Below are 26,336 nucleotides of genomic sequence, written 5' to 3'. Positions count from 1 at the left end.
GAGGGTTTCCTCTCTTCCAGGTTTCCTTTACATTAAAACAACTCTAACAAACGCTTTTCTAGGTTCTGAGAAAGTCCTCATGGTTTTAAACTTCGCAATACAGAGAAGTTGCTCCGTCTGTTGCTCACAGACATGTATTTTTTAATGGTGGTTCATGGGGAAAATGCTTTTTAGGTTGAGAAGCAGTTTTGTGTCATTACCGCAGTTGCCCACTGGGACAGGAGGTCAACAGGCCATGCCGAATCCAGCTCTGTTGATTCCTCTACAACTACAAGATAAGTTGTGGTTTTATCCTGTGCAGTTTGTCACTGTGGAAAACAACCAGTTCTGCGTCTACGATAGCTCAGGAAAACAAAATGTCAGCTCTTTTCGCCATCTTCTCTGACGCACTTCGTACAACGTGCTCTGCGACACAGCGGGGACCGTCATTGCCGCCATTTCTGATCCCAGAAGTCGGTCTCTGGCACCTCCACCCAAATTACCTTTGCAAGCGGTGCAGGTAGTGTAACCGGTAGTCTGACTTTTATGAGACATAGCGATATCTCTGGTTCCGATCAACCAGAAGACGAAGAGGAAGAAGAAGAAGATGCAGGATAAAGAAAGTCTGTCTTTTCCACACAGACAGTTAATATTACAGCAGGCTTTACTGTAAACCCTCAGACTTCTCTTTCTCATACTCGCAGAGGTAAAGCAGTTCAAATTACTTTAAACTGGTCCAGCTTCATGTGGCTGGACTGGAAGAGAAAGACAGACAGCTAATATTTCTCATATACTGACAATAAATTCTTCACAACTGTTCTCCAGCTCCTGGCCAGAGCTGCAGACTGAACGGTTTTGTCTCCCAGTCCAAAGAAATCTCAGTCTGAGTCCCACAGGACAGAGAACTGAACATCACGAAAGATACAGTCCCTGAGCCAGACCAGAAAATCCTAGTCTAATCTTCGCAGCCAGGGGTGAAAGGTTTTAGAAGATTTCCAGTATGAGCCTGGCAGAGAGATTTGGCCGTTAAACCCTCCAAACCAAATCCAGTGGTCCCTGAATTCTTCACCAAACACTGGTGGATTGGTAAACTTTCAGTTCATACTCTGAGGGCACTTTAAAAAGGGCAATAGAGTGTATTGTAGTATACTCTACAGTACACTACTACTAGTATTTACTAGTATTTACTGTAAATACTAAAGCCCAGACCATACTGGAGTTTTGACAAGGCTCCCTTTGTTCCATCCAGTGGATCTTACAAAGAGTTGTGACCAAGACATTTGCTTGTACTCAAGCAAAAACAAAGCAAAATCAAACAAAGCTTTTATCATTAAACTGTCATATTTAAAAGTATGTCGATACAGCTACTGGCAGCTCCCGTGGATGTGCAGACACCTGTCACCGCATCACCGTGAAACTGAAGGAAACCTAAAAACCTGGCGATTCTCAGGCAAGTTCTGCAGTTACAAGCAGGGTCGTCTTTTCTACGATTTCTAAGTGGTCATATGAAGATTATTTGTCGTGGCCATTGGCGATAACGATCAACTTGGGAAGGATAATTCACGCTCAATGTAAAATATGTGTGTCATGTCTGTGTGATCTGAATAGGCTGAGTTATGCCCCTGAGGGGCGGGGGGGCATTTTTGATGCAAACTGGGTCAATTGGGTGCTAAAGGGTTTTTTAAAATCCCTCGATTGCCTCCGTGAGGTGTTTTGTGTCACAGCCACTGCTGCAGCAGCAGCTTTTGACTTGGTTGGTAATTGGGCCAAATCTTTAGCTGTGATTGATTACGAAGTGGGAAGGTTCTCGTCGCTTGGGGTTTTTTTTAGTTGTGGTCGGCAGGAAATCCAAGTTTTAGAGTCCACTTTGTGTTTACTTTATAACAGACTCCTTTTCACTGTAAAATCATTAAATCACTTGTATAAAACTTTGATTATTAGCTCAGTGTAGTTAGATGCATTTGTCGGATTCAGTTTTACATTGCCTTTTTAATCACCTTCACTACTTAGTCATGAGTTTGGCTGATTAAACATCCAGTGGAAGGACACTAATCTCATCAAATGAGGTTATTTAGAAACACCGTAAGCTTATCAGCATTAAAACTATAAATGCAGATGATCCTACTAGAATGTGAATAAACTGAAGACATTTCTTTCATCCACATACACACTCATTAAGTCCAATTTAGCCTCTTGTCAACAGCACTTCAGCAGTTACACCTCCCTCCACTGACCTCTTTAGCCACTAGTTTCAGTTTCTATCCTCTCCCAGATCCTCATCAGCTCCCTCTAAATCTCCCATCCCCCTTAACTCTCTTCAGTTCTGCTTTTACTTCTCTTTTTCTTTGGTTTATTTGTGTATTTGGGTGCTGTTTCACATGGAAATGTAGTCACTGACGTGCTGTTTAAACAGCGGTTGTAGCTCAGTCTTGTTTTCTAAAACAAACTTCACTATTCAGAAAAACTGAATCCCGTTTTCACCAAGCTGTTACAGGAAAATTCCTGTTTTTTACATCCTTGGTTTTGTTTATACGTTGGCCTTCAATCCCATTTGTTATTACAGCTATTACCAATTATCAGTCAGTTGAGAGGAACTGGGCATAAAAATTGATTTTACACAGTTGAGCATGAATGTTGACCTTGGAAACAGGAATTTGACAAAAAAACATTGTGAGCTTTTTGTTTTTTTCCTGGAGCTTTCAACTGTGGATACTCAAAGAGCAAATCCATCTGCTGAGGAAAACAGAGATGCAGTTTAAAGCTCTTTGAGTTGAGATTTTTTTTTTTTTTTTTTAATCAATTGCACACATGCACATGATGCATCACAACAAAAGCAGATTGGAAAGCATTTAAACAAGTTCTTTCATCAGCCCAAAAATAAAATTTGGGGTTTTTTGGGGTAGTACTTGGTGCATAGTTTTGGCATAAAAGAAAAGAAAATGCCAACATTTGGATGTCTCCAAATGTTCCAAAGGCTCAGTAAACTGTTGCACCTGTGGCCAGTCCCACGGCGCAGTTAGCAGCAGGTGTGCAGGTCCTAATTAGTAGAGGTGCATTCAAGGTTCACACAAACCTCAGCCAATGGATTTCCATGGCTTCTACATAACCTAACCCCTTTTGTCATGACCAAATACTCAGGAACTTCCATGTATACGTAAAAGTGTGGTGGGTTAACCACGATAAATCCAAGCCTGCCGTCTACCTCGCATATTTTTCATCATCTGTGTCATTTTTGCCATTCTTACGCTTTTTAAGCCCGTTGTTGTGAGCGGAGAAGGGTCCGATAAATGGCTTTTTTGGAATTCACGACTTCACAGATTCCCTGTTTGTCATTATGGAGTTTTTTAACAAGACGAAACAGCTTTTATCTACAAATATAAGTTTGGGGCTTTAGTTTGAGTCAAGTTGTGGTAAGTTTGTGGTTTAAGATCCAGACACGACAACACAGTACTGACCACGGCAGCTGTCCACCTGCCAACACACACACACACACACACACACACACACACACACACACACAATCTACACGCTGGAACTGCTGTCATCATACCCACTCATAAGATCTCACATGAAAAACACAGAACAATCGAACACACAAAGATAATAGTGATGTTGTTTCTCTCTCCCTTTTCTTCTGTCTCTATGTCTCGCTCCCTCTCGCAGTCCCAGGCAGTGTCGGCGTGACTCAGAGGTCCAAAGAGGACAAACACTGGGCCTCCGTCCCTCCGTCCATTGTTTACACAGAGACAGAGAGAGGTGATCTGTGTGAATCAACTGCTTCAGCGTATGTAGGTACATTTTTAAAGGAACAGAGGGACACGAGGACAGCTCCAAATCTTTCTTTTCTTTTTATTTTTTTTGGTGAAAAGGCAGAAACAAAGGAGGGGTGTGGACAAAGGGAGGGGAGATTTTTGAGAGGAAAATTTTAAAGTGAGGAGGTGTCCGATGATTCCAGAAATCAAAGAAAAAAGTAGAAATTGAGGGAGAAAAAGAGCGAGAACGGAGGTGGACAGGAAATGGGGAGTGATGAAGAGGAGGTGGAGGAAGATGGAGGAAGTGCAAGCATCAGATAAGCTGCCGCCTACAGTATAATAGCTGCTGTAGAGATTGAGACTCCCTGCGCACACCACCAAAAAAAAACAAAGGATACACGATGAATAACATTTTTTCTTTTGTTTCAAAAGACACATTTACTCTACCGACATCATGCGGCGCAAGATAATCAATAGGTCATGAGCTGACCTTTATGGCGACAGTCGTTTTACCGTCGTCTACCTCCTCAAACAGCAGAGGTCAACACCCCTAAATACAGCTCCAGTTGAAGTCCATTCTGTACCAGGGTTAACTGGTTTAAGAAACCATTACATTCAACCCAGAGGTCAGATGAGGGGCCCGGTCACAGGGAACGGAGACCAAAGTGCATTGACTTACAATCCGAATCCAGTCAGAGCTCAGACCTGCAGCAGCGGCTTCGGGTCTGATGACTTTTTATTCAATAAAAAGAAACAGACAAAGTGGTATCAGTGTTTAAAAATACCATGGAGGTGAGCGACGCGATTACCACCCTGCTCTGCCGTTCTCCTCACGTTACCACAACCAATCTTTATCCAAAAACCTGTTCCTCACAGTGGAAACACGGTGGGCACAGGACTGTAACGTTAGTCGAGACGTTTGCTAACTTAAGGAGGAAGCTTAAAAACATGATCCTGCCAGCGTGTAACCCTCTGTCTACTAAAAGGATAACATGCTAACTACTGTAGGTCAAGCAGAAAGTCTTCACTACGTCTTCTTGACTGCCTCCATTATTTGTTGGCATCGACTACATAAGGGACGTGTCCTCCTGCATTATTACTTACTGCAAAATGCTTTTGCCTCAACGTTTAAATGCATCTTTACGTTGGCTGTGTCTGCTTAAGCTAGCAGCCTCGGTGTTAACTGAAAGTGGATCCCAGATTCATTAAGGGGCAACACACACCGGCCACGCAGCATTGCGTCACTTGGCACTGCCCAACATTTAGGGATGCAGTGATCCAGCTTTCCCCTCCCCCACTATCAATTCCAGTATCTGTATCTGCCACGGGACACAGCTGCCGACATCTGGTGGTAAAAGGACATACCAAAGGTAGATAAAGGCGTAGTTGAGAAAATGGATTAAAGACCAACAGCTGAGGATTCCAGCGCACATTCACAATAGCACGCTCTAGTCTTTTCAGGTGGGTTTGAGTCTTTTATTCAGCGACAGTCTTGAGTCTGTCGAACAGCGAGGCTCGCATTACCTTGACCGACAACAGACCTCACTCTAGGCTGAAGCAGACGCATTCAAGAGTGTCACACATTTGGGAATCATTTTGACTACTTAAAAAACACCTGTAATCACAGCTCGCCCTCATCCCACGACTGTCTCTTCCTCTCCTCCCACTGTGGACCGTCAGGGCCGTGGATGAATCAGCCTGAGAGACATATCATCCTTTCAGCAAGGCTCTACAATACATGATTGACAATGGACTTCGCTTCCGAGTGCCTGGAGGGAAAACCATTTTCTTTTAATTCTAACTCAGCTAAACTGTCCACCAAAAACCGAAGAGACTAGAGGCCCAGCTTTTGGGCCAGTGGGTGTCGTGTGACCTGCAATCCTGAGAGGGGCTACTGCGCCAAAAATTGTCTCACGGCCCAGTGCTCTTCCTCAGGGCCTGCGCATTTTCTAATCGCACCTACTGGATTGACCGCTCAGGGGTGCCACCGATGGCCAGGAGTGGTACTGCAACGGTACTGATGGACGTATACTGGCAGGTCTTTGTGTATGCATAACGGTTCAAACGATCCATGGGCAAGCAGCATACACTGAAAATTAACCACACATCGGAGGTTTAACTGAAGCTTTCGCTTAGTCCAGCCATAACTCTAATTTTCCTTCAGAAAATGAGTTAACTGAAGGAATAATCTAAGACCACTGACCACGTCTGACAGACAGTTTGGCTAATTATCATTCACATGAGAAAAATGCTTCCATGCGCCTCCTCCTTGATTCATTGGAAGTTAAGATTGAAACTGGGTTACGTTTGTCTTTAGCCGGTCCAATCTGAATGTGAAGCTGGAAATGGTTGGACAGTTAGAATGAGACTGTATTAGACACCTGCTGTATGCCTTGAGGAGCACTGACATGTCTCTGCAGAATGTAATAAAGACTCAGTTCAACATTATTTCTGATTGCTTTCTTATTGCAAAAAGGGCGGAATCCTGTAACTTTGGTTGGAATTTTAATGTGTTCTATGTGTGGAAGCGAAGCTAAAAGAGGTGACTGACTTCTCTTTTCTGGCCAAGTTAATCTCCCTCTTCTTCTGCCTCTCTCCCTCCCGCTATGAAACTTGAAAGGCACGGTGCTCCAAGTGATCCACACGGGAGAAAAAAAAATTCAGAAAAGCTGCAAGGTTACAACTGCAGGCTCCGTCTTGTACCACAGCGTTCTCCCGTTGAACTCGAAACCTTTGACTGCAGTAGCAAAATTACAGCCTGACAGAGTTTCATTTCACTGACTCAACAGTTTTTGTGAAATGGGCTTAGCACTGTTTATTTAACAAAAAGGTGGCTGTTGGCTCAACGGGCTGTTATAGATTTTCCTGGTGAGAACGGAGGTGAAATCAAAAATATCAAAGGACAGTTTGGAGTCAGTGTGGAGAGCTGATCAGAAGGGGGACACCAGGGGGAAGAAAAACACTGATAACGACCTTCAGTTTTAGCAGGAGAGAAGACAACACAATTCAATGAATCTTATCTAGATCTCGTTGGAGGCCCAGCCCCTTTAAACCATCCAAATACACTCGCCATTTGCATCAGAGCCAAGTTTAATCTGGACAGAGACCCTTCCCGGTTAATTCCACATCTATGAAACCCAGAATAGTTTCAAAAAAGAAAAATGAACAAGCTCTGGATGAAAATTAATTTTCAGGGCGGTCTGCTGCATCAGCTCACAGATGTACAACCTCCCTGCTGTATCTGTACAGAGCTCCATATTGCACAATGAAAACAGAAAACCTCCATCGTTGGTTGCCTTCGAGGGAGTTAACCACCGAGGCTGCCTGAAGCAAGTCATTCCAGCACGGTGCAATGAATTCATCATCTCAGCTAGCAGGTATCTGGGGTCGAAAAACACCCCCAGTACTGAAAACAGCAGCAGTAGGAAGCTTTAATGAACCTCACACTAACACTCAGACCAGTTTGTTCCGCAGCCCAAATTAGCCACAGGCCTGTTTGTTCTGGGTCTCCACATAGCAACAGCATGTTCAAAGAACAAATAAGGATCTTTAATAAATACCTTTGGTCTACATTCTCGTCCATTAATGAAAAAGACCCTGGACTTACTGAGAAAGAAGAAGGTTTCATAGTTCTTGTTGATGTCTATTTTTTTGTCTTCTCTTCGCACAGCATTTAGTAATCCACACTGTAAAAATCTCCATCTTCAATTCTGTCTCTTATTGAGTCCTACAAGTTTTTAATTCTCTCAGTTTAAAAAAAAAACGTAAAAATAAGCCACCCGTTTTCTTCTTTACATCAACACGTAGCATAGACAAACACTTTTTGATAATTGTCCGTTAAATTTGTTTATTAAAGAATTGTGACCAAAACATATGCTAAGCAGGACATTTTACAATGTAATGATGTCAGTGCTCTCAGGTGGACAAACTATGTAATGGAGACACTGTGCGTAAATGATCTCAAAACATATCTTTGGCATTTCTGTACTGACATTTCTTGTTACTCATTAGCTGACATATCCGTCAATATTGATACTTTAACTATTTATTCACCGAGAAAATTTATCAGTATAGCAGTGGCGATGACATCTTTGAGTGCATCAGGGAAGAGTTGAATCAAGGACAACTGGACTTGGTTGTAGATACTTGAAGACGTTTCACCTCTCCTCCAAGAGGTTTTTTTCAATTCTGGCTGACTGGTGGGGAGTCCTAGGTGTCTGTGGGGTTGTTATTACACCACTTATCTCCCACCTACAATGCCGTCCTTTCATCCCTTCCCAGGAGATTTAACAACTATTCGCACTCGGCCTCTCGTGACTCCAACGACTCCAACAACTGACGTTCCAACTGCCAGGAGCCCTAACAAACCGATTCCGTCAACGGCCTTTACAACGACCCCACAAAGGTTAAACACCTGGGACTCCCCAGCCTCCGGGATGAGAGGTAAAACGTCTGCAGCTTTCTACAACCAAGCCAAGCCGCCCTCGATTCAACCCCTCTTGGATAACCATGACCTGGACATGACAGAAACTTCAGACATCTTTAAGTACAGAGCTCTATTTTAACCTTGGACACAGTGGTTTGTCCAAAAGAAACCTCAACTCTCGATCCAATTGAAAGGTTTTTCTAAGCTTTCAGCTGCATCTCATGGTGTTTTTCTCTGCCGAGACAAGTTGACCTTGAGCTAAGATTTTTTTTTTTTGTGAAAGATCGATGGTAGATTTCCAATTAACTTTCCCCACAGGGAACACACTTAATGGGTCAGTTTACCAAAATTACACAACAAACAACAACAAACAACAACAATTCCATAGTGCCACTAGTATCTAGCCATGCAGATAGTTCTGGACTCAGTGCTGCCCACCCCATGCAATGGAGGTGAAAGGTCCTCGAACCAATGAAAAGCTGAATAGCAACGCCTTTTTCACAAACAGTATTTCAGTTTTCATTTGGATTTGTTTTCTTCTGAATGTAAAAAAACAGTGAAACCTGTCCACAGCTTAGCTGCACCCTCCCTGACCAACTCACAAGCCATTAATCTTGATTTACAGCTAAGTGTAGTCACTGGTGTCAGAATGCTAACACCACCAATAGAGCATTATTTCAGTGTCAGTGCTGTACTGTCAGTGCTTTTCCCTCCGTATGTCAAGTGTCTGCCGAGGAAAATGTCAGAATAAATCTTTATCCCTGTAAAGCCTGAGGCGTGTCTGGTTTTGATTCACTGGTTTCATCGTCTGGACTGCAGCGTAACGTCACCCTCCTCGTTCCTCTCCATGACACCAACCTCTGCCTGACACGCCACCATCCGACCCGAAATCTCACCTTTATCTGAGACATTTACTAAAAGGTCACGATCCCATCATGGAGCCGTAGCAAGTCAGCGGCTGGGAGAGGAGGAGGAGGAGGAGATGAGGTGATCGAGAAAGAAACTTGTTTATTTTCAATGAAAAGGTCCAGGAGGACAGAGGAGGCGGTGAGGCAGGCAACGACAATGAGTAGAAATGGCGTAAGAGTTGTAGAGGGAGGAAACAGAATAAACGTCCGGTCGCAGCAGAAAGCGGTACGGTGAAGTTCAATCCCATTTCGTAGCGAAGCGACGCAGGACCTACTCACTGGGCTGCTCGGTTTTTGTATTTTCCCAGTACTGTGCCAGTAACTCCACCTGCCATTTTGTTCACCAGATTGCACATCATTTTATTCAATGGAGAGTCGATGCTATTGACACTGGACAGTAGGTTCGTGCAGTTCTTTTTTCAGCTTCCTTACTTTACAAACCACTCCCCTCTTGTTCTGGAGCAGTTTATACTCCAGCAGAAGAGGGTTAAATAAAAGTTGATGGTGCAACAAGCTAACAGCTTCCTACCTTTTGGACCCCTCGGCTCTCTGTCCCCATGAAAGGTCAGGGCTGCCACCAACAACTATTTTAACTATTATTGTCAATTATTTTTTCGGTGGCTTGATCAGTTCTTTGGTCAATAAAAATTGTGAAAAATGTCCATCCCGGTTTCCCCAAAGCCCAAAATGACATGTTCAGATCTCTTGTTTCGTTTGATAAACCAAAACCCAAAGATATTACGTTTACTATCAACTAAGAAACAACTAAGAAAACCTGAAAATAATCACATCTGAGAAGCCGAAATCAGAAAATGTTGAGATTTGATCGATTATCAAGACATACGCTGAACATTTTTCTGTCCATCGACGAATAAGTTAATTGACTAGTCGATGCAGCTCTATTCAATAGCACAAATTCACAGGTCAAAGTTTGCTCAAGTCGACCTTCACTCACATTTCCTTCCCCCCTGTGAGCAAATCCGTCGATCGCATCAAATCCACCAATATGGTCAACTCCCGTTTGTGCGCTTTGTCCACTTGGCTCTCTCATACCTCTACCCAGCATTTCTACTTTCAGATCTAGGACCTGCACTATCGGTCTGATCCCTCTGCCTGCTCATTCTCCAAGGTCTATTTAAGATGATCCCTCACTCTAAATAAGAGCATCAGCTAAGTTCAGGAGGAGGCAGAGAAACAAGGAAATAGATTTGAGAAAATTTGGACAATGACATTAAGTAAAGAGAGGTAAGACAGGGAGAGGAGGAGGAGAAAGAGGGCGGAGGAAGAGCGACCAGTCAATACAATGCTAATAATTAACTTCACAAAAATGTACAGTGCATTTTCGCCATTGCCCCTTTCACGACTGTCTAACAACTGCACAATCAATAAATGGTACTGTCACAAAACAACACCGACAACTGCAATATATGCAGGCAATGAGGTTTGTCTGAAGTCATTTAAGGCGTTTTGGATTTCAGATGTTTGACTGTTGCGAAAGGACCACGAGCGAATGTTCACACCATACGGAAAGAACATGAAATAACATAAGTCAACTAAAAACATAATTAAATATTATACATAACATGTGGTTGAAACTGATAACAGAAAAGTCATTATTAGAATGCACTCACTGTCATTCCCTGAAATCTAATGACTTAATTATATAATGAATCAATCAGCAGAGCATTTAAGGCCCGGAACAAACCGTTTTCTCAATCAGTCTCGTTTTCTTAGTGATCTGATCTGACACGAGCAATTTCCTGCCAAAATTCAAACTGTTTATTTCACAAGAGGGATTTCTGTATCTAAATCAATTAATCTGATCAAACCACACACGATGAGGCAGATTAGATCATTTGAGTATTAAACTCTTCATCAATGGAACCTAAGGATGGGATTTTTTAAAGAACTTTTACTTCCATTGCTGCTTATTTACTCATGAATACACTGTATAATGATAAAGACAAATGCTTAAGATTTTAAACCAAGTTTTCAGGGGATTTAATGATGATTATTTCCAATTTTATGAATGTGTTTAACTGTTTTTGTCATTTTCTTGTCAAAATGGAAAAAAAGTTGCTGATTACAGCTTCGCAAATTACGACATTTGCTCTGCTTCTTTCCCCGAATCACAGAATTTTAGATGAAATACTTTGGATGTGGAGGGTTGTTGCTTCAGCTAAATGGGAAATGAACAAAAAGGAGCTTAAAAAATAATCGATAAGTTCTCTGATGCTAATTCAAGCCCTGCTGGTTGCAGGAAGTCAAAGTGTAAAGCATTTCTCATTCCTACATCTGAATTTAAGACACATGCAGCATAAAAAAAAACACTACACATATTAACCAATGTAAGTGAAGAGGCTAGAAATGTGTAGTAAAGGATGAAGTACAATAGGCCATAAATTGTCCAGGGAGACGATGTCCAACTGTGTTTCCCAAAGCAGGCATGATGAAAGAAAAGCCTGCTTTGCATGTTGTGCCACCGACTCTGCTCTATATTAATCTGAGCGAGCGCTGTCAGCGCACCCTGGAAAAGCAGCACGTCCACTTGCCGCCTTCAAGGCAGTTTAATGCTTTCAGGGGCTTTGGATGAGAAAACCTGCAGTGGCACTAAAGCAGAGAGGAGACTGAGGCTGATTAGACGAGGACGTAGCAGAGACAGAGGGCGACAATGAGAGGGCACATTCAACGGGCCAGAGGTCAAACCTGAACACATCCCATCGGTCCGAGCAGACTTCCTGTTTGCTTCCTGACCTGCCCAGTGCAGCGACGCGCTGAAGGAGAATCTGTCATTAGAAATATGAAGCTGACTGGAAAACGTCCTTCTCTCTCTCTCTCTCTCTCTCTCTCTGTGTGTTTTCAATCCATTAATAATGTGGTTTGTTTCTCGCTGGCACCAACAATCTACAGCGGACAGGATAATCAGAGCCTCCTGCTGGGGGCCGAGACTTCAGCAGGGAGGACGCTCACATTTTCATCATCTTTATTTTGCATTTAAATCATTACCCTGGATCCAAGTGGGAGCGTTTTCTTACCACACAACACGGCAGCGCTTCAAGAGCGGAGCTGATTTTATCCTGTGAAGGATGACTCACTAAAATAACAGGTACGGTTTCAATCTATACATCTACTCGTTCATTCCCTCATTTATTTACTTTGTTCTACGAAAGAGCAAATACTGCACAAGCTCCCGCCACCTGCAACTGGTGAACAATGTCGCGTGACTGGTCTCAAGTCACATTTTCCTCATTATTTTACACCGCGGCTGCAAACGATGAGCCGATCAACCGATTGGCCGGTCGAGAGAAAATCAAATCAGCGACTCGTTTCGGTCACAAGTTTATGCTCTTCTTTGTCATATATGAGAGTAATATGAATGTTTCTATGGTTCTGAAACTTTTGGTTGAGGAAAATGTGCTATTTGAATGGCATTTATTTAAAAAAAATACTCTGCCAAAAAAAGAACACGGCGAGGAGGGTTTTGCTCTTCAGTGCTTCACTGGGTGACTGACCTTGAATCCAGACCTAAGTGAGAACAGGTAGCTTTGCTGGGGGTAAATAAAAAAGAAAACACTCTACCAGCCAGGTAGAGAGATGTGAGCGAGGAGAAACAGAACCGGGCCCGTTAGCAGTTCAAAAAAGTGAACCGGAGGTTACTTTGAGGGCTCGAATTAATGAAACGTGACTCAGAGTTCGCCGACCCACCATTTTCTCCTTTTGTTGACTCGTCAGGTAATGGCTTCCTCGAACAGCTGGAGGGGGTCAGGGGGTCGTATGACAGCAGCCTCCGGCCAATCAGCAGCCGCGGAGCGCTCCGCATTCCTGACCGTCTGCGGATTGTTTGATATTGGATAACCCCGATTCCCTCGCTGCCCTTTTCAAAGCATCACCTTTACTACTGTCTGACATTTGCCGTTCCAGAGCCGACATTCTTTTCTTTTTGCTTCAGGCACCAGATGAAATAAAGATAACGGGCTTCGAAGTCAATCCCACATTAATACGTCTCTCGTCTCTTACCCAGCTAAGATTTTATAGCAGGATCGGTGTGACTTTGACATCAAAAAGCAGACAGTGGCAACCATCCATCACTTCTACCTGCATTGTTTTTAGACAGTGAATGTACAATACCTCAGTCTTATCAGTGTAAAAGCTGATACTACTTTTCAAAGCTGGTTTGCAAGCATTTCCACTGCGCCTTCATATTTTAAAAGCCACGTCATTAATTGGCTTTATATTGGCCCGAGCCTCCTCCTGCACATCTTCCTTTTTCGAGGTTTTTTTGGGTCTTTTTTTAAATGCTTCCTGCTGCCATAGGACCCTTTTCACCACACGGCACGAGGTCACGAGGTCAAGGGGGTGAACAAGGCTCCCTTGCGATAAGCAAAGCTTACGGGCCAGATATGCCCTGAAACTGACACCCACAGCGGAGTGGGCTCCAGTTCTGTTTGGATTACACCGGGTGTCAAATCTCAGCTTTGGCCCTGCACGGGCAGATGACGAAAAACTCCGTCACACGCTACAGAGAAAGTTCCTCCAATACTAGAAGGTGAAGGACAGAATGAAGAGAAGGCGTCAGCCTCATGGAGGAAAAGTCAGAGGTGCTTCACTGGAAGTGGTGATTTTAGCATCCGGTTCTCACACCTGAATGAAAACAATAAAGTTCAAACGACATTCCTCCGTCAAACCACGTGAAACAACAATCCTCACTTTCAAAGTCGTCTGGCAGATTTTTCCCTCGTCTTTCCTTGTCTGAGAGATTCAGAGATGATTCAGCTGGATGAAACCTAACAGAGTCCTGGTCAGGATCATTATCCCCGTTATCAGTAGAGACACAGTTTCGCCCTTCTCTCCAGATTAAAATACAAGAGGATACAGCGGACTCGTCCATCATCGGGATCCTTCCTGCCTGTAATCACTTCAGCTCTGGCGGCCTGCCCTCCACCACTCCCAGCCAATGTCACGTCGAGGGGCCGAGCTGCTCACTGCAGGCGGTTGCAGAGAGCCGGACGCGAGCTCGAAGTCTGAGCGGCGAGCTGCGCAGCGGCACGGTCGCGAGAGTGAGCGAGGCAGCGATAAGGCCTGTTCACAGGGGACGCGTATCATGTGAGGCTGCGGTGTAATTAGTGAGCTTTGTGCTTCATGGAGGAACACCTTCCTTACAGGAGACAGAAATCAAACCTTTACAAGATAAAGAGGATGTGGCAGGAAGTGACGATGCAGGAGACGACGAAGAACACGTGGAAATGAAGACGAAAAACTACATTTACAAGCCTAAAGCAGATTCAGTTTGCAGGGAAATTATTTCTTTTATCACAGGTCATTGCTGCAGATTATACCGGTGATCTCTGAAATTAGGAGGCTCTTACTCCCGTTTAGGACTGCGGCTAGGGATTATTTTCAGAGTCGATTAATCCGCTGAGTACTTTGTCTATTAACTGATTGGTGGTTTAGTCTGTAAACCAGAGACTTGAAAGAAATGTTCATCACAGTTTCCAAAAATATTCAGTTTATTGTAGCTAAAGACAGAAAAAATGGCAGCAAATAATAAAATGCACCAGCCTAATGACTGAATCAAGTTTTTTTTTGTTCGGGACTGAAACTACATTTGCTACGTTTACTTTCACTATCGATTAATCTACTTCTTGATTATATTCACGATTAATCATTTGGTTGATAAAAGAGTGAAGAAAATAGTAAAAAATGCACATTACAATTTCCCAAAGTCAAAGTTGTCTTAGTCAAATTTCCTGCTCAATAAGCGCAAAAGTCCTCGACCCAAAAATGTTTCATTTACCGACGAGGTAGAAAAAGAAAAAACCTAAAATATTCACATTTCAGGGGCTGGTATCGTTCAATTTCAGCCATTTTTGCTCAAACTATAACTTCATTCATTTTTGCCGCCATTTTTCTGCGTCTGTTTTTCATGGAAGCCGGTTGGTGGTGATTCTCGATCCTCCCTGCAAAGCCCCGATTGGCCAACCAGGGGAGAAAAGCCGTCAATGCGCACAACCCCGGACCTGTTTGAATCGCAGAAGGATTCAAGACGTGGGTGGTTCGATCCGGGGGTTCCTCACATCTGTCTGTCACTGAGGTGACTCTGTACGTGACGCGGATTAAAAATCTTGAGACATTTTGTATTAATAAAACAACCTAGAGGCATCTTCTCTCAGAGCCAGATAGACGGATACAGTAGGTAGACAGATTAGGACAGAGGGGCGTGGGGGGTCTTGGCGGGGGTTCCCCTTGTTGTTTGGGGTCAGCGGTGTTTGGAAGTCTCTGCCTTTGTTCAAATCTCATCAAGTGTGAAAAACCGGGGCAGGCCTGAGGCCCTGCGCATCATCTCTCCGCTCCGCCAGACCATCCGACAGAAAATCCAAACGTGCGAAGGTCATTAGAGGAAACTTTAACCTTTAGGTCGATTGTTGACAGCTCTCGCTCAGACAAACAGGACTACAAACAGGGATATGATGCCAGTCTGGGGAAGCCCACGGAGTCTTGCGAGCGGAAAAAAGTATCGCCTCCTGGCTGCATTTCCTGAGATCAACAACTTCAGAAGCAGTTAGCAGTGACGTTTCTCCATCACCGGAGAGCTCAGTGTCAGACTGCTGTGACACAAAACGTGTCCAGGGGACTCGTGGAAATCGGTCCAGCACTTCAACATTACGCCTGCGACAAAACGTCATGACGGTATTAGACTGCGGCCGATAAACACGAGAAACAACCCAAAAAAAAGCGGTTATCAGCGACTGTGTTTCCTTGGGAGTGGTTACTGAAACACTACACTTTTTCAGCACTGACTGCAATTCGTTCCTTTATGGCAGCTTTGTTTTACAACATGCATCGGGCTTATAACGCAAAAAAGGTTTTCGTAGAGAGAAACGTTTTTATTCCTCAATACAAGGTATAAAAAAAGTGTTCTTTGTATCCTCACCAATTCTGTGTTATATATCGCCACTGGTATTGAAATCTTTCAGTAGCTAGCTTAGGCCAGCCTGACTTTGTTTGTATCAGTGGGCCCTAGATGTATTTGTTTGAACCCAAAATATGTTATTTCGCTCCAAATCCCCAAATTTGGTGTAGTGCATCCAAAATGTGCAATGCGTTCCCACCCCTCCATGAGTGCAGCCATCTCAGATTCGGGGAACTGGGGGTGATACTGCGCGCCGTAACAAAATCTATGAAATCATGGCGTGCTTTCTACACTGTTCCATCAGGGGGCTGCAACTAACGATTATTTTCATCATCTCAACTACTTGTTTGGTCTATAAAAAGGCAGGAATATAATTATAAATGTCCGTGGCAGTTTGTTCAGATTGTTTGTTTTGTCCAACCGGCAGCTCAAAGCCTGAACATATTCGGTTAAAGTCTCGCACAAAGCAATGAAAAGTCACAAATACCAACGCGTGAGAAGCTGAAACCAGAGGCTGTTTGGCTGTTTCACGTAAAAATGGACTTTATTCAGTTATCAAAACAGTAGCTGGTTGTTTTTCGGTCCGTTGGCCGACTGACGAATCAACTGATCATTTTAGCACAAACTTGTCTGAATCCCCAAACTTATTCTTATTTCACTCCAGATCCCCAAATTTGGTGTAAATCATCCAAAACGTTCTTATTTGTTTTGATCTCTGAATATAGTCCCGTCTTAAAACTTGGGAAATGAAGTGATATTGGGCCCAAAGAAAAAAAAAACCAAAAGAAAAAAAAAAAATCAGGGAGTTTTGTTTAATCATGACCAAGAGATTAAGGAGTGTCTGAGGGCCCCCAGGTGGCAGAGAGGCCCCAAGAAGTCGTGCAGTTTGCTTACGCCACTGACTGACGGCCAGTTATTACTATTCATGTCGATGTCACTATTAAATATCCGCACAGGAACGTCCCCGGCAATGAAAACCTCCACTTGAGATCAAAACTGTGTCCGAAACCGGGGACAGAATGTGGAACCGAAACCGAAACCTCCCTCAACCCACGATGGCTACAGCCCGAGAGCAGAGCCACTGCCTCTGTCTTCGAGGCGATTCTGACCTCATTTAGACTAATGACCAGCAACAGATGGCACAGGTTCGCATTTCATCGCTGAGACGGAGACTGAGGGTGTTTGGCTGCAGACCATCTGAGCCAAAACGCTGCCCAACCTCTGGTGATTTGGAAATTAGCGGTCGCACACACAGATTTTAACACACTAACCCACCGCATCCTTTTTTATATTTTTGTTTTTCTGATTCAGTGAGAGTGGTTTCAAGGTGGACAGAGCGGGGGCCAGATGTTCTCCGACTTTGGCACTACTGCATTTTTTTTTGTACTGCCACGGTAGCAACTGCTGCCTTTATCAGGATCACGGACCACAGGTTACAGTTTAACTTTAAAGCCGCAGTCCTGCCCAAAGTCAAATATGACCTCGTAGAATGGACGTTTCATTCTCCCAACTCCTGAAAGTGCAAGAGCCTCTTGAAGAGAATGAATAAATTCCTTCCCCTTTTCAATTTTCTCTGACACACAAACAGAAAGGAAGGATGAGGGGGAGGCTGGCAGCGACACCAAACCAAGTTAATAGTCCTATAAAATTCCCATGGCACTCGTTTTTGCCTTTGACATCACTTTAATTCACCTATAACATTTCTGTCCCGGGTTCACATGCTGGGGGGGGGGGTGCAGCATCTGGGAGTTCCTGGCTGACTGCGTCCATGTGCCGCTGTGTAGCCAAGTCCACGAGTCCACAATTTAGTCACTTGTGAAACACAATCATGATCTACCTACTTTGGTCTACATCAAACACGAGCTAAAAAAGTGCAAGCTGCGTTTTTGCAGAGATGTGTGAACGATTAAAGCCTCGGTCACAACAGCTTCGAATTTCCCCAGAAAGAAAGCTGGGTTTCCATGTCCGGAGGCCTGGGAATCAAGTTCATTTCGCAACTTCATCATCCAACTTTGGCCTGAAATCACTGAAAACCTCGGCAGATTGTTTATTAACTCATCTTACTTGTTGGCCTTTTGCAAATCCTGCTTGCATGAGAAATGACTTCCCTTTAACAGTCAGCGTTTCAGCAGGCATTTCATTGCCACCTCTTGCACCATTTCCAATTGAGGAAAGGCCACAGAGAGTGATGATGGACGCCCCCCCCCCCAAAAAAAAGAAAAATCCCCACCACCACCACCAGCACCACCCTTCCCCCTCCCACCGCCCGGCCTCGCCCCTCTCCCCTCCGCCCTCGTTTGGGGATGCAGGGGCTCATCAGTGTCTCTGGACCAGGCCCGGCTACCTCCGCTCTCCCTCCGACACACCGCTGCACCGCGGTTTTGCACAGAGGCCAGAAATGGCTTCCAGCTGGCCGCGAGTAAACCGGGTCCCGGCCGAGCACTGGGGAGAAACTGAGAGGAAACAAAGCTTTCCGCTTGCACAATTATTTGCCCAGTGCGCACATTGCTCCTGACTCTGCAGTGCAGTTCGGGCCGAAGCACCCACAGACCTGCCGCTTTCCGTTTCCGACCCGACCACCAAACTCACTTTCGCCGCCCCGGAGCCTGCTCCGGCTCCCGGCTCCTTAATGCGCTTCATTAGGGAACGGGCCAAGCTGCCCCGCGAATTTCAGCTGGAGATCAAACTCGCCTGTCTTGACAGTGTGTGTGTGTGCGTGTGCGTGTGTGTGTGGAGAACTGGTGAGAGTATTTCTGTAGTTTAACACCGGTCCGGCACGATGAGGGTGAAGACCGCGATGATGGTGCGCCCCTGTCCTGCCCCTGCGCATCCTCGGCGTGCACCGGACCCGCACAACCAAACCCCGGGAGAAGCCGAGAGGAGCGACGCAGCGAGACGAGGAGAGAAAGAGCAGATGCGGAGACACCGGGGGTGGGGAGCAGGGGAGGGGGCGGCCGGCCGCCCGGCCGCCCGGCCGCGGGACTCACCAGTCGGTGTCCGAGGTCTCGTCAATGACGTCCTGGTAGGCGGTCAGCAGGGCCAGTCTGTTCTTGCCGAGATTCACAGCCATGTTTCCGTCCCTGCAAGCATCCAGACCGCTGCTGATGGAGAGAGACACGGAATGAGACTACAGAGAGGACGGGGAGGAGGAGGAGGAGGAGGAGGAGGCGCTGACTGGTGGAGACAAAGAGACTGTCACGGTGTCCGAGCGGTCCTAGCGCCGAACCCTTGCCCGACCAGCCGGGCCGACGGGTCCTAGTGCCAAGGACCGAAGACTTACAGCTGCCGTCGGGACAGATGGGCATCCTGCAAAACCAGAAAGAGGTTCGCTCTTCAGACGGATGCTCTCAGTGTCAAAGACGTGGAACAGATGAAGGAAAATCCTTTGCGGGGGAGATGGTTTATTTTATGACTTTCTGAGGGAGATTCCTGGAAAGAAGGAGCCGATGTGGTGTCTCGGTGCAGAGAGAAGCCGGAGGCGCTGTTCAGTGGTGGGACGCACCTCACGGCTGTTTGTCATTATCAATGAGGTGAAGTCCATTTTCCCTCAGCCCGGAAATGTCCTCAGAGGACTGGTCTTACAAACCTCGGTGCGTTCAGTTTATCGTCCCGTAGGACAGAGGCGAGCGGCCGGTTTGACTCAGCGCAGCCACGACGCCCCTGCGACTGCCGGGTTTGTCCTGCCAGAGCAGCCCGGTGACCAGGTGCGGCAACGCGGTAGCTGGAGGAAAGTAACACACAGAAAGACCAATAAAAAAGAAAAGATGTCACAGAAACACAGACATTGTGTTTAAGGACAGGATTCATCACTGACAGCTGCGGAGCCACAGCTGCAGTTTCCTTTTGTCGGTTAAGAGACGCTTAAAATGTTCAGGATTCACGGACCCTCGTGGTTTAACAGGTCTGACGGGTGACCGACACTGTGCACCTGACTCTGCATTTCACCCCCCCCGAGTTTCACTGGTGATGGAGCAACGCATCCTCATCTTTGCTGTAGGACAAAAGGGGCAATGACAAATACTATGCGCAGCCTGTCCAGGCCGGAGAATTCAGGTCATTCACTTAAGGAAAAGCTGCAACGTGACTCACGAAATACTTTGGTGACCCTTTGTTTTACGGGTCCAGTGGTTTCCATGTAGTTTCCCTGACATCAGCTGGAAGGTAACTGTGAAGTGACACTCATCAATTCCAACTACTTGATAGTGTAATGAGAGAAAATCTTTTGGTCAGCCCTCACCTGGCCATGCACAAATGGGAAATGTGCCCTCGGGAAAGCACAAGTTTCAATATATGTGTATGGAAAATAAAATTTAAAATACAGAATGAATATTTTCTTTGGTTCAAATGGAGCATTTCTTTCTAACAAATTCAGAAAAGTCCTCCGGAAACAGCCACTGACAAGCTTAACGTTGACTCTATGTTAAATTAAATTTGTGCCAAAACTAACAGTTGTTTTTTGTTTTTGGTTGTGTTTGGTTTTTTTTTTTTTTTTTTGGAAACTTCTAGGAAATTATTGGGCAAACTACAGACCTGTAAAATAAAAAATTAACCAAAGTTTTGACTGAAATAAAAGTAAAGAAGTGCTGATCACAACAAGTTTTAAAAGTAAAAGTGCTCAATATACAGAATGGCCCCTGTTGTTTTTATATTACTATATCAGAAATACTTCTAACTTTAACTACTTTACAGTATATAAGTTTGGGCAGTTTAATCTACGCATCATATTTTATTAACTGATCATATTGTTTTTTTTATGTAAAATGATCTTCCAAAAAGTAAGTATAAGCAATAAAATAAATTAGTCCAGTAATAAGTGCAATATTTCCCACTGAAATGTAGTGTAGGCTGTTTTTTTATTGATATTTCAAGTCAGATTAAGTTAAATACCAGCAAAAACTGCAAGTAGCTAAGCTAGCTTGTTAGCTTATAGCTGTGGTTCAGCTAATGTTTTTAAGCTAATACCCACTTGGCTAACATTGGCTAAAAACTATCCTTTTGTAATCTACTGACAGGTATAAGGGTCAGTTATGCTGTTTTCTAAATGACTAGTTTTAACAGGGGCTACACGAAGGTTTTTCTCCGCCGCCGACCGTGGTTTCTTGCCGGGAGCGGTCGGTTGGTGACGGTGACCAGCCGGGCCGGGGCTAGCTGCTTAGCATGCTAACTTCAGTAGAAGAAAAGACGTGATAGAGATAGAAGCAAACCAAGAGTTAGCACTGGCGCCGCTTTCCAGCGCCGGAGACAGCTCTTGGCAGATAAAAACAATTAAGTTTGATGCTGAACTCGCAACGTGTCTTTTAGACTGGTTAAATGAGCAGCTGTTAATGCTAACGTTAAAGAATAAACCTATTTTTTTCAAAGCTTGCTGCAGTGTTCGAGGAGCAGCCGTGGTACAAACATAGTGTTTTCCTGGCTGCGTACTGGGGTGATGATAAACGAAAATACTTCATTGTGTCTATAATGTGAACTTTATATCTGCGAAGCATTACTTTAGGCGACAACGCTCTGTTTGGAAACTTCCAGCTTCGTAATCGATCTCCGGCGATCACCACACAAGGCATAACGGATTTTCTCCGACCCGCTGTGACGGAGCCCAGATCTAAGAGCTCATCGGCCCAGAGGTTTAAGTTTATTCTGTTAACAGAATAAATATTCTGTCACTGATGAAGACTTTCATGGGACCAGACAGGCTGAATAAACTCCACATGCAAGTAGCAACCCTGTCTGCTAGAGATTACATTCACAGACTAGAAAACGCTAAACTGCATTGCTAACTGTTCGAAAAAATGCAATTTATTTTATCAGCGTGATAAATCCTCACATTACCACATTTACTTTGGTTTACAGTGTGAAAATCTGTTGAACTGGCGTGTAAATTACAGATAAAACAGCTGTGCATGTGTGTGTGTGCGAAGCCAGCTAGAACCAGCCAACTGAAATTAACTGCCGGCTGTCTCCTGACGTACACCGCACTAAACCAGTACTTCCAGTGCAATCTGCGGAAATGCGTGCGCATCCACGTGTCCTGTATGTGGGGTGGAAACGGTCTGCGGCAGGACGTCGACTCAAAGGTCAGTCAGGTGTTTGACAAGCGCCACGGACCTCGGAGGAGTCGTCTAATCAGCTGATCTGAATCAGCTGATCCGTGGCCAACTGCACTCGGAGGTTGCCACGGGGGATTTTTCGGCGCTTAGTTTCTCCCGAGTGAGACGTGGGCTCGGCTGAGAGACACCTCCCCGACTCAGGCTCACCGGTCAAAAACCCGTAACTCCTACCGACTAAAGTTTCATATTGAGAGAGACCGGAGACTCTGCTGAGTGCAGTGATATCAGTTACTTGTTCGTGGAGTCAGAAATGTGGAAAATAGAGCGAGTTGTTTCTGTTTCCCTCTGAAAATCCGGTTCTTCATTTTGAGGGTGGTACTTCCGCCACCCGGAGGCCCCTGGGGCAGAACGCGTAGGTCTGTTCGATCAGATAGTTACATCGTGTGAAAGAAGACTAGTTTGCCTACGTCCTGCCGCGAGGACGAGTTAAACAGAAACATTGAATGCCTGGGAAATTACGAGCCGTGCCGCTGAGAAAAGCGGTTCCCGCCGTCACCTCCCCGATCGAGCCGCGCGTTTTTGACCTTTAAGCGTTTGAGTTTCTGTGACGAACGATCGGGACTAGTTAGCTGCCAAGAAAAGTGAGCGGAGGAAAAACAAACGTTTCCAGGCTTCAGAGTCAACGTTATTTTTTTGCATTTCGGAAATGGCGGGCAGTGTGACGAGTGTGACGTACAGAGCGCGAGACCCAGGTTGACATCCGGAGTCCGTCTGTGGTTAGGTTTCGGGCAACAAAAGCAAGGCTAGGTTAGGGAAAGATGGTGGTTTCGGTTAAATGTTAATAAACAGTATTAAACCAGATCGAGAAGGTTCCGTCAACGCTGTGAGTGGCTTAACGTAACCGTCGGAGAAGAATAATAATGCTGCGGCACTCCAAAAAAATCACAAAACGCTTTTGCTTTTACAAATTAGTTGTATATAAACATCATTTCTGGGAGACAGAGTTTCTAAATTTTCATGACACGATGACATTACCACTATTATTGCCACTATTCTGTGGAGGTGCACAAAAATGTTGGCAAGAGGTGAGTGACGTCAAAGCCTGGAGGTCTGGCTTTACCTGACAGATCAATGAGTTGTCTTCTCCTCTCCCACTGTATGTGTGCGATGCGCTGATGTGGACAGAGTCTTGACGTGAGATTTCTACGTAAAATAATGGAATAAATGTGGGGGAATAAATGCTGCCGCGACTTTCACTATATGCACCGCACATGTGGAAATTTAAAAGCCTATGGAATCATCACAGAACGCCAGTCAAACGCCAGTCGTTGTCCACTGGGTCGAGTGCGACTGATTATGATAATGGGATAGATATGATCATCTTTCTGTGGCTTCCCGGACGGACGGGTGATGCTGCTGAAGACTGCCAGACTCAAGACTTAAGACTGCAGCTTTTTTGTCACCTCCAACGGCTGCAGTCGCCCGATCTAGTTCATTCTGCAGGGCCAGGTGACACTCTTCTAAAATGGGCCTAACCTGTCCTTGGAGGTCGGTTGAACAAGGTCCTTTTCCAAGCAGATCCTACGAAGCGCTTTACAGGAAGAACAGAAAGCAGCGGGTGAGACACGGTGCAATCCGCAAAAAGTTATAAAACCGGGGAAAATTCAAATAAAACAAAGGTTTTCAATTATTTAAAAGAAATGTGCATCGATGTGGCTTCTGAACATTTTTAGTTTCCCTTTGCTTTGTTAGAAAATCAATTGTCAAGTCTTGTGTTGGGGATTATCACGTCACTTCTCCTTTTAGTGCAAACGTGTACACAGAAATACACTCGACTCATTTCCTCTTTTTAAAAGCAGCGCATGACCGCTAGGACTTCAACACCGAGTCATAAAGCAACCAAAAGTCTTGCATGAGTCTTGCAGGAAATATGTTTTGATGCGTGCGTTCATCTCTTCGGCCTGCTCAACGTCACAAACCGGATCGCACACACACACACACACACACACACACGCAGCACTACATGAGCATTGAACTGATTAGTCAACAAGAGCTCAGCTCCGAAACTTTTATCATTTTCCTGAGTACAACTCAAGACATAAGATCGTTCGGGCTCCACGCGGCTTTTTGGCGTCTGCTCGGTGAAAACCCGGCGGCGGTTGACCAGGGCAGGGATGTCGCTCAGTGTGATAATTGTGCATTGAAGGCAGGAGGGAGAAATTCCAATGAACTGAGTCCCGGGTGCCATAAAAAGCCTTTTAATACTAAATGGCGGACGTCGAAGCGTTTCAGCAGGAGCCTTCATCGGGATGTTGAGGTGAAATTCAGGCACTTAAAGAAGCACAAGAAGTGGCACCAATGAGTTACAGGTGTGTGGATAGAAGCTCAGAGGAAAGCGGGGCCCTGACCCTTAAATCACACAGGAGATCAATGAGGAGAACTCTGGAAACCAGCCCAATACAGATGCCAGTCTTCTCAGGGAAATCTAAATGGGGCAATAAATACCCGCTCAGACAACATTTACAACAAATTTCAAAATTAATTTTAAAAAAATTCCACGGGGAAATTATTTTTGCTCAAACCTAAAATGAAGCACCTCCCGTGGATCAGTGGATCCTTTAAGCCCTTGGGTTGCTTTTGCTTTAAGGGTCAAAATCCAAAAAGTTCCTTTTCTCTGAATTAATTTTGATTTAGTCTATCTCCCCCTCTGATTGACTCATGGGTGACCTGAATACCAACTGCTTTGAGAGAATCAGGATTATTGCCATGTGTAGGTTCTTTTTTTTTTTTTTATTCCTCATTACCAGCTGGAATTCGCCAGTTAGATATTCATTCTGCAAAGGTTGAAGCAAAGACGTGCTCCGTTTTTTTTCCCCTTCTTTTTATTCTTTGCATTGAATCGGTTTTCATTTTTGTAGCTGCTAAAAACATGACTATATATCACGGCTGGAAGGCTGATCAAGAAGATCGAGGCAGTGTTTGTGTAAAATGGGAGACTTGACCCCTTAAAACTTTGATCATTGCAACTGATGCAATTAATCATCGCTAGCAGCAGAGACATTGGTTGGCAGTGTGTACTTTGGTGTCACTTATCTTGAAAACTGTCCCTGATATTCAATCAATTCCCACCAGGCGCTGTAGCATAAAAACGAACAAGGCAAAGCGCAGAAAATGATCAGGATCTCAAAACAGCTCATTGGAATCAACAATATTTGCTCCTTCTACGTTCAAAGAGGCACCTTCTGTAGAGAATCTAGTTCCTCTACCATCCAGGATTCCAACAGCTATAACTGCACCGGGACACTGAACATGCCGGACAGCCTGGCTAGCACTGTCCGGGCCGCCGCTCCGTCTCGCTCTACGGGTGGAAACATTTTTCTGTGAGTAATAACCGGCAGGACCTCATCCAACCCCGGAGTCCCGGGGACCTCTTTGACAGCATATAAGTCACACTTAACATTGTTAACAGCTTGGTTCTGCATGATTTTTCCTCATTTCAAGAGAACTGCTTAGACAAGGTTTTGAGCTGATGACATATATTTCATAAGTCCGCTTCAGAAAATGATGCCTCGCTAGTGTTTGGGGTTAACCCTCCCAAATCTTAACTAAGTTTATGTGGAGATGGTTCCGCAAAGGTCTGATAGGGAGTTGGAGCTCTTTGCGCTATAACTGTCCCCAAACATAAGTACTATCACCGGGATGACACACTGTACATTTCCTTCTTTGTGGATGCTCATTTGGTGAACAAAATATTCGATGCATAGCCCGAAAAACATGGAATATTTCCTTATTTGTGTGGTGTAACAGCAATGCTTTATGACTTGTTCAGTCCAGTCCGTAGCAAAGATGTTACCACTTCAGCACTTTTTTTATAACATGTTGGGTTTTAAGAAGTTGAGAAGAAAGGGAATTATTTCCACATGTACAGCAGCTGGGTCCAAGTAAAGCCAATTTCAACAAAAACGAAGGTTGAAGGGTCAGTTAACCCAAATCCCCAAAGTTCTCTCACCCTTAAACTATCTGCCGCGTAGACAGTGCTAAGTGTTTACATGCTGAGACATCCAGCATTGCAACAGTTTTCATAGGGACTTTCTTTGGTACAAAGTAGTTCCAAAGAAACCACTTCATCCACAGCGCAGACTGTGTATTATTCAGACTAATATATTGGGGGGGGGCGGGACATTGAAAGCTTTGAAGAATTTAACTGCAAGCAATGTTTCTAGCAGCACAAACCCAACAATCTTCTCCTCCATTGTATCGAGGTAGGTAGGTTTTTTTTAAAGCCTGGACAAATCAAACCCCAGTCTTCTGCTTAGC

At 44.7% G+C, this 26,336-nt stretch overlaps 1 protein-coding gene across 2 annotated transcripts in view; it reads right to left on the bottom strand.

Moving 5' to 3' along the window:
- Positions 1–19,509, bottom strand: part of dbn1 (drebrin 1) — a 124,247-nt gene extending 104,738 nt beyond the window's left edge. The window contains exons 1-2 of one of the 2 annotated variants that reach the window (XM_040150027.1): positions 19,256–19,509; positions 18,963–19,073 (exon numbers count right to left, since the gene is read on the bottom strand). In XM_040150027.1, coding sequence (XP_040005961.1) covers positions 18,963–19,045 — 83 coding nt within the window. In that variant the 5' untranslated portion in view covers positions 19,046–19,073; positions 19,256–19,509. Of the gene's footprint in view, positions 1–18,962; positions 19,113–19,255 lie in introns of those variants that run through there. The other variant, XM_040150025.1, reaches the window with a different exon arrangement.
- Positions 19,510–26,336: the final 6,827 nt, after the last annotated feature.

This window comes from Xiphias gladius, chromosome 17 (assembly GCF_016859285.1).
Source record: "Xiphias gladius isolate SHS-SW01 ecotype Sanya breed wild chromosome 17, ASM1685928v1, whole genome shotgun sequence".
In the NCBI taxonomy this organism is placed as follows: Eukaryota; Metazoa; Chordata; class Actinopteri; order Istiophoriformes; family Xiphiidae; genus Xiphias; species Xiphias gladius.
This window is presented reverse-complemented; position numbering and strand designations above follow the sequence as displayed.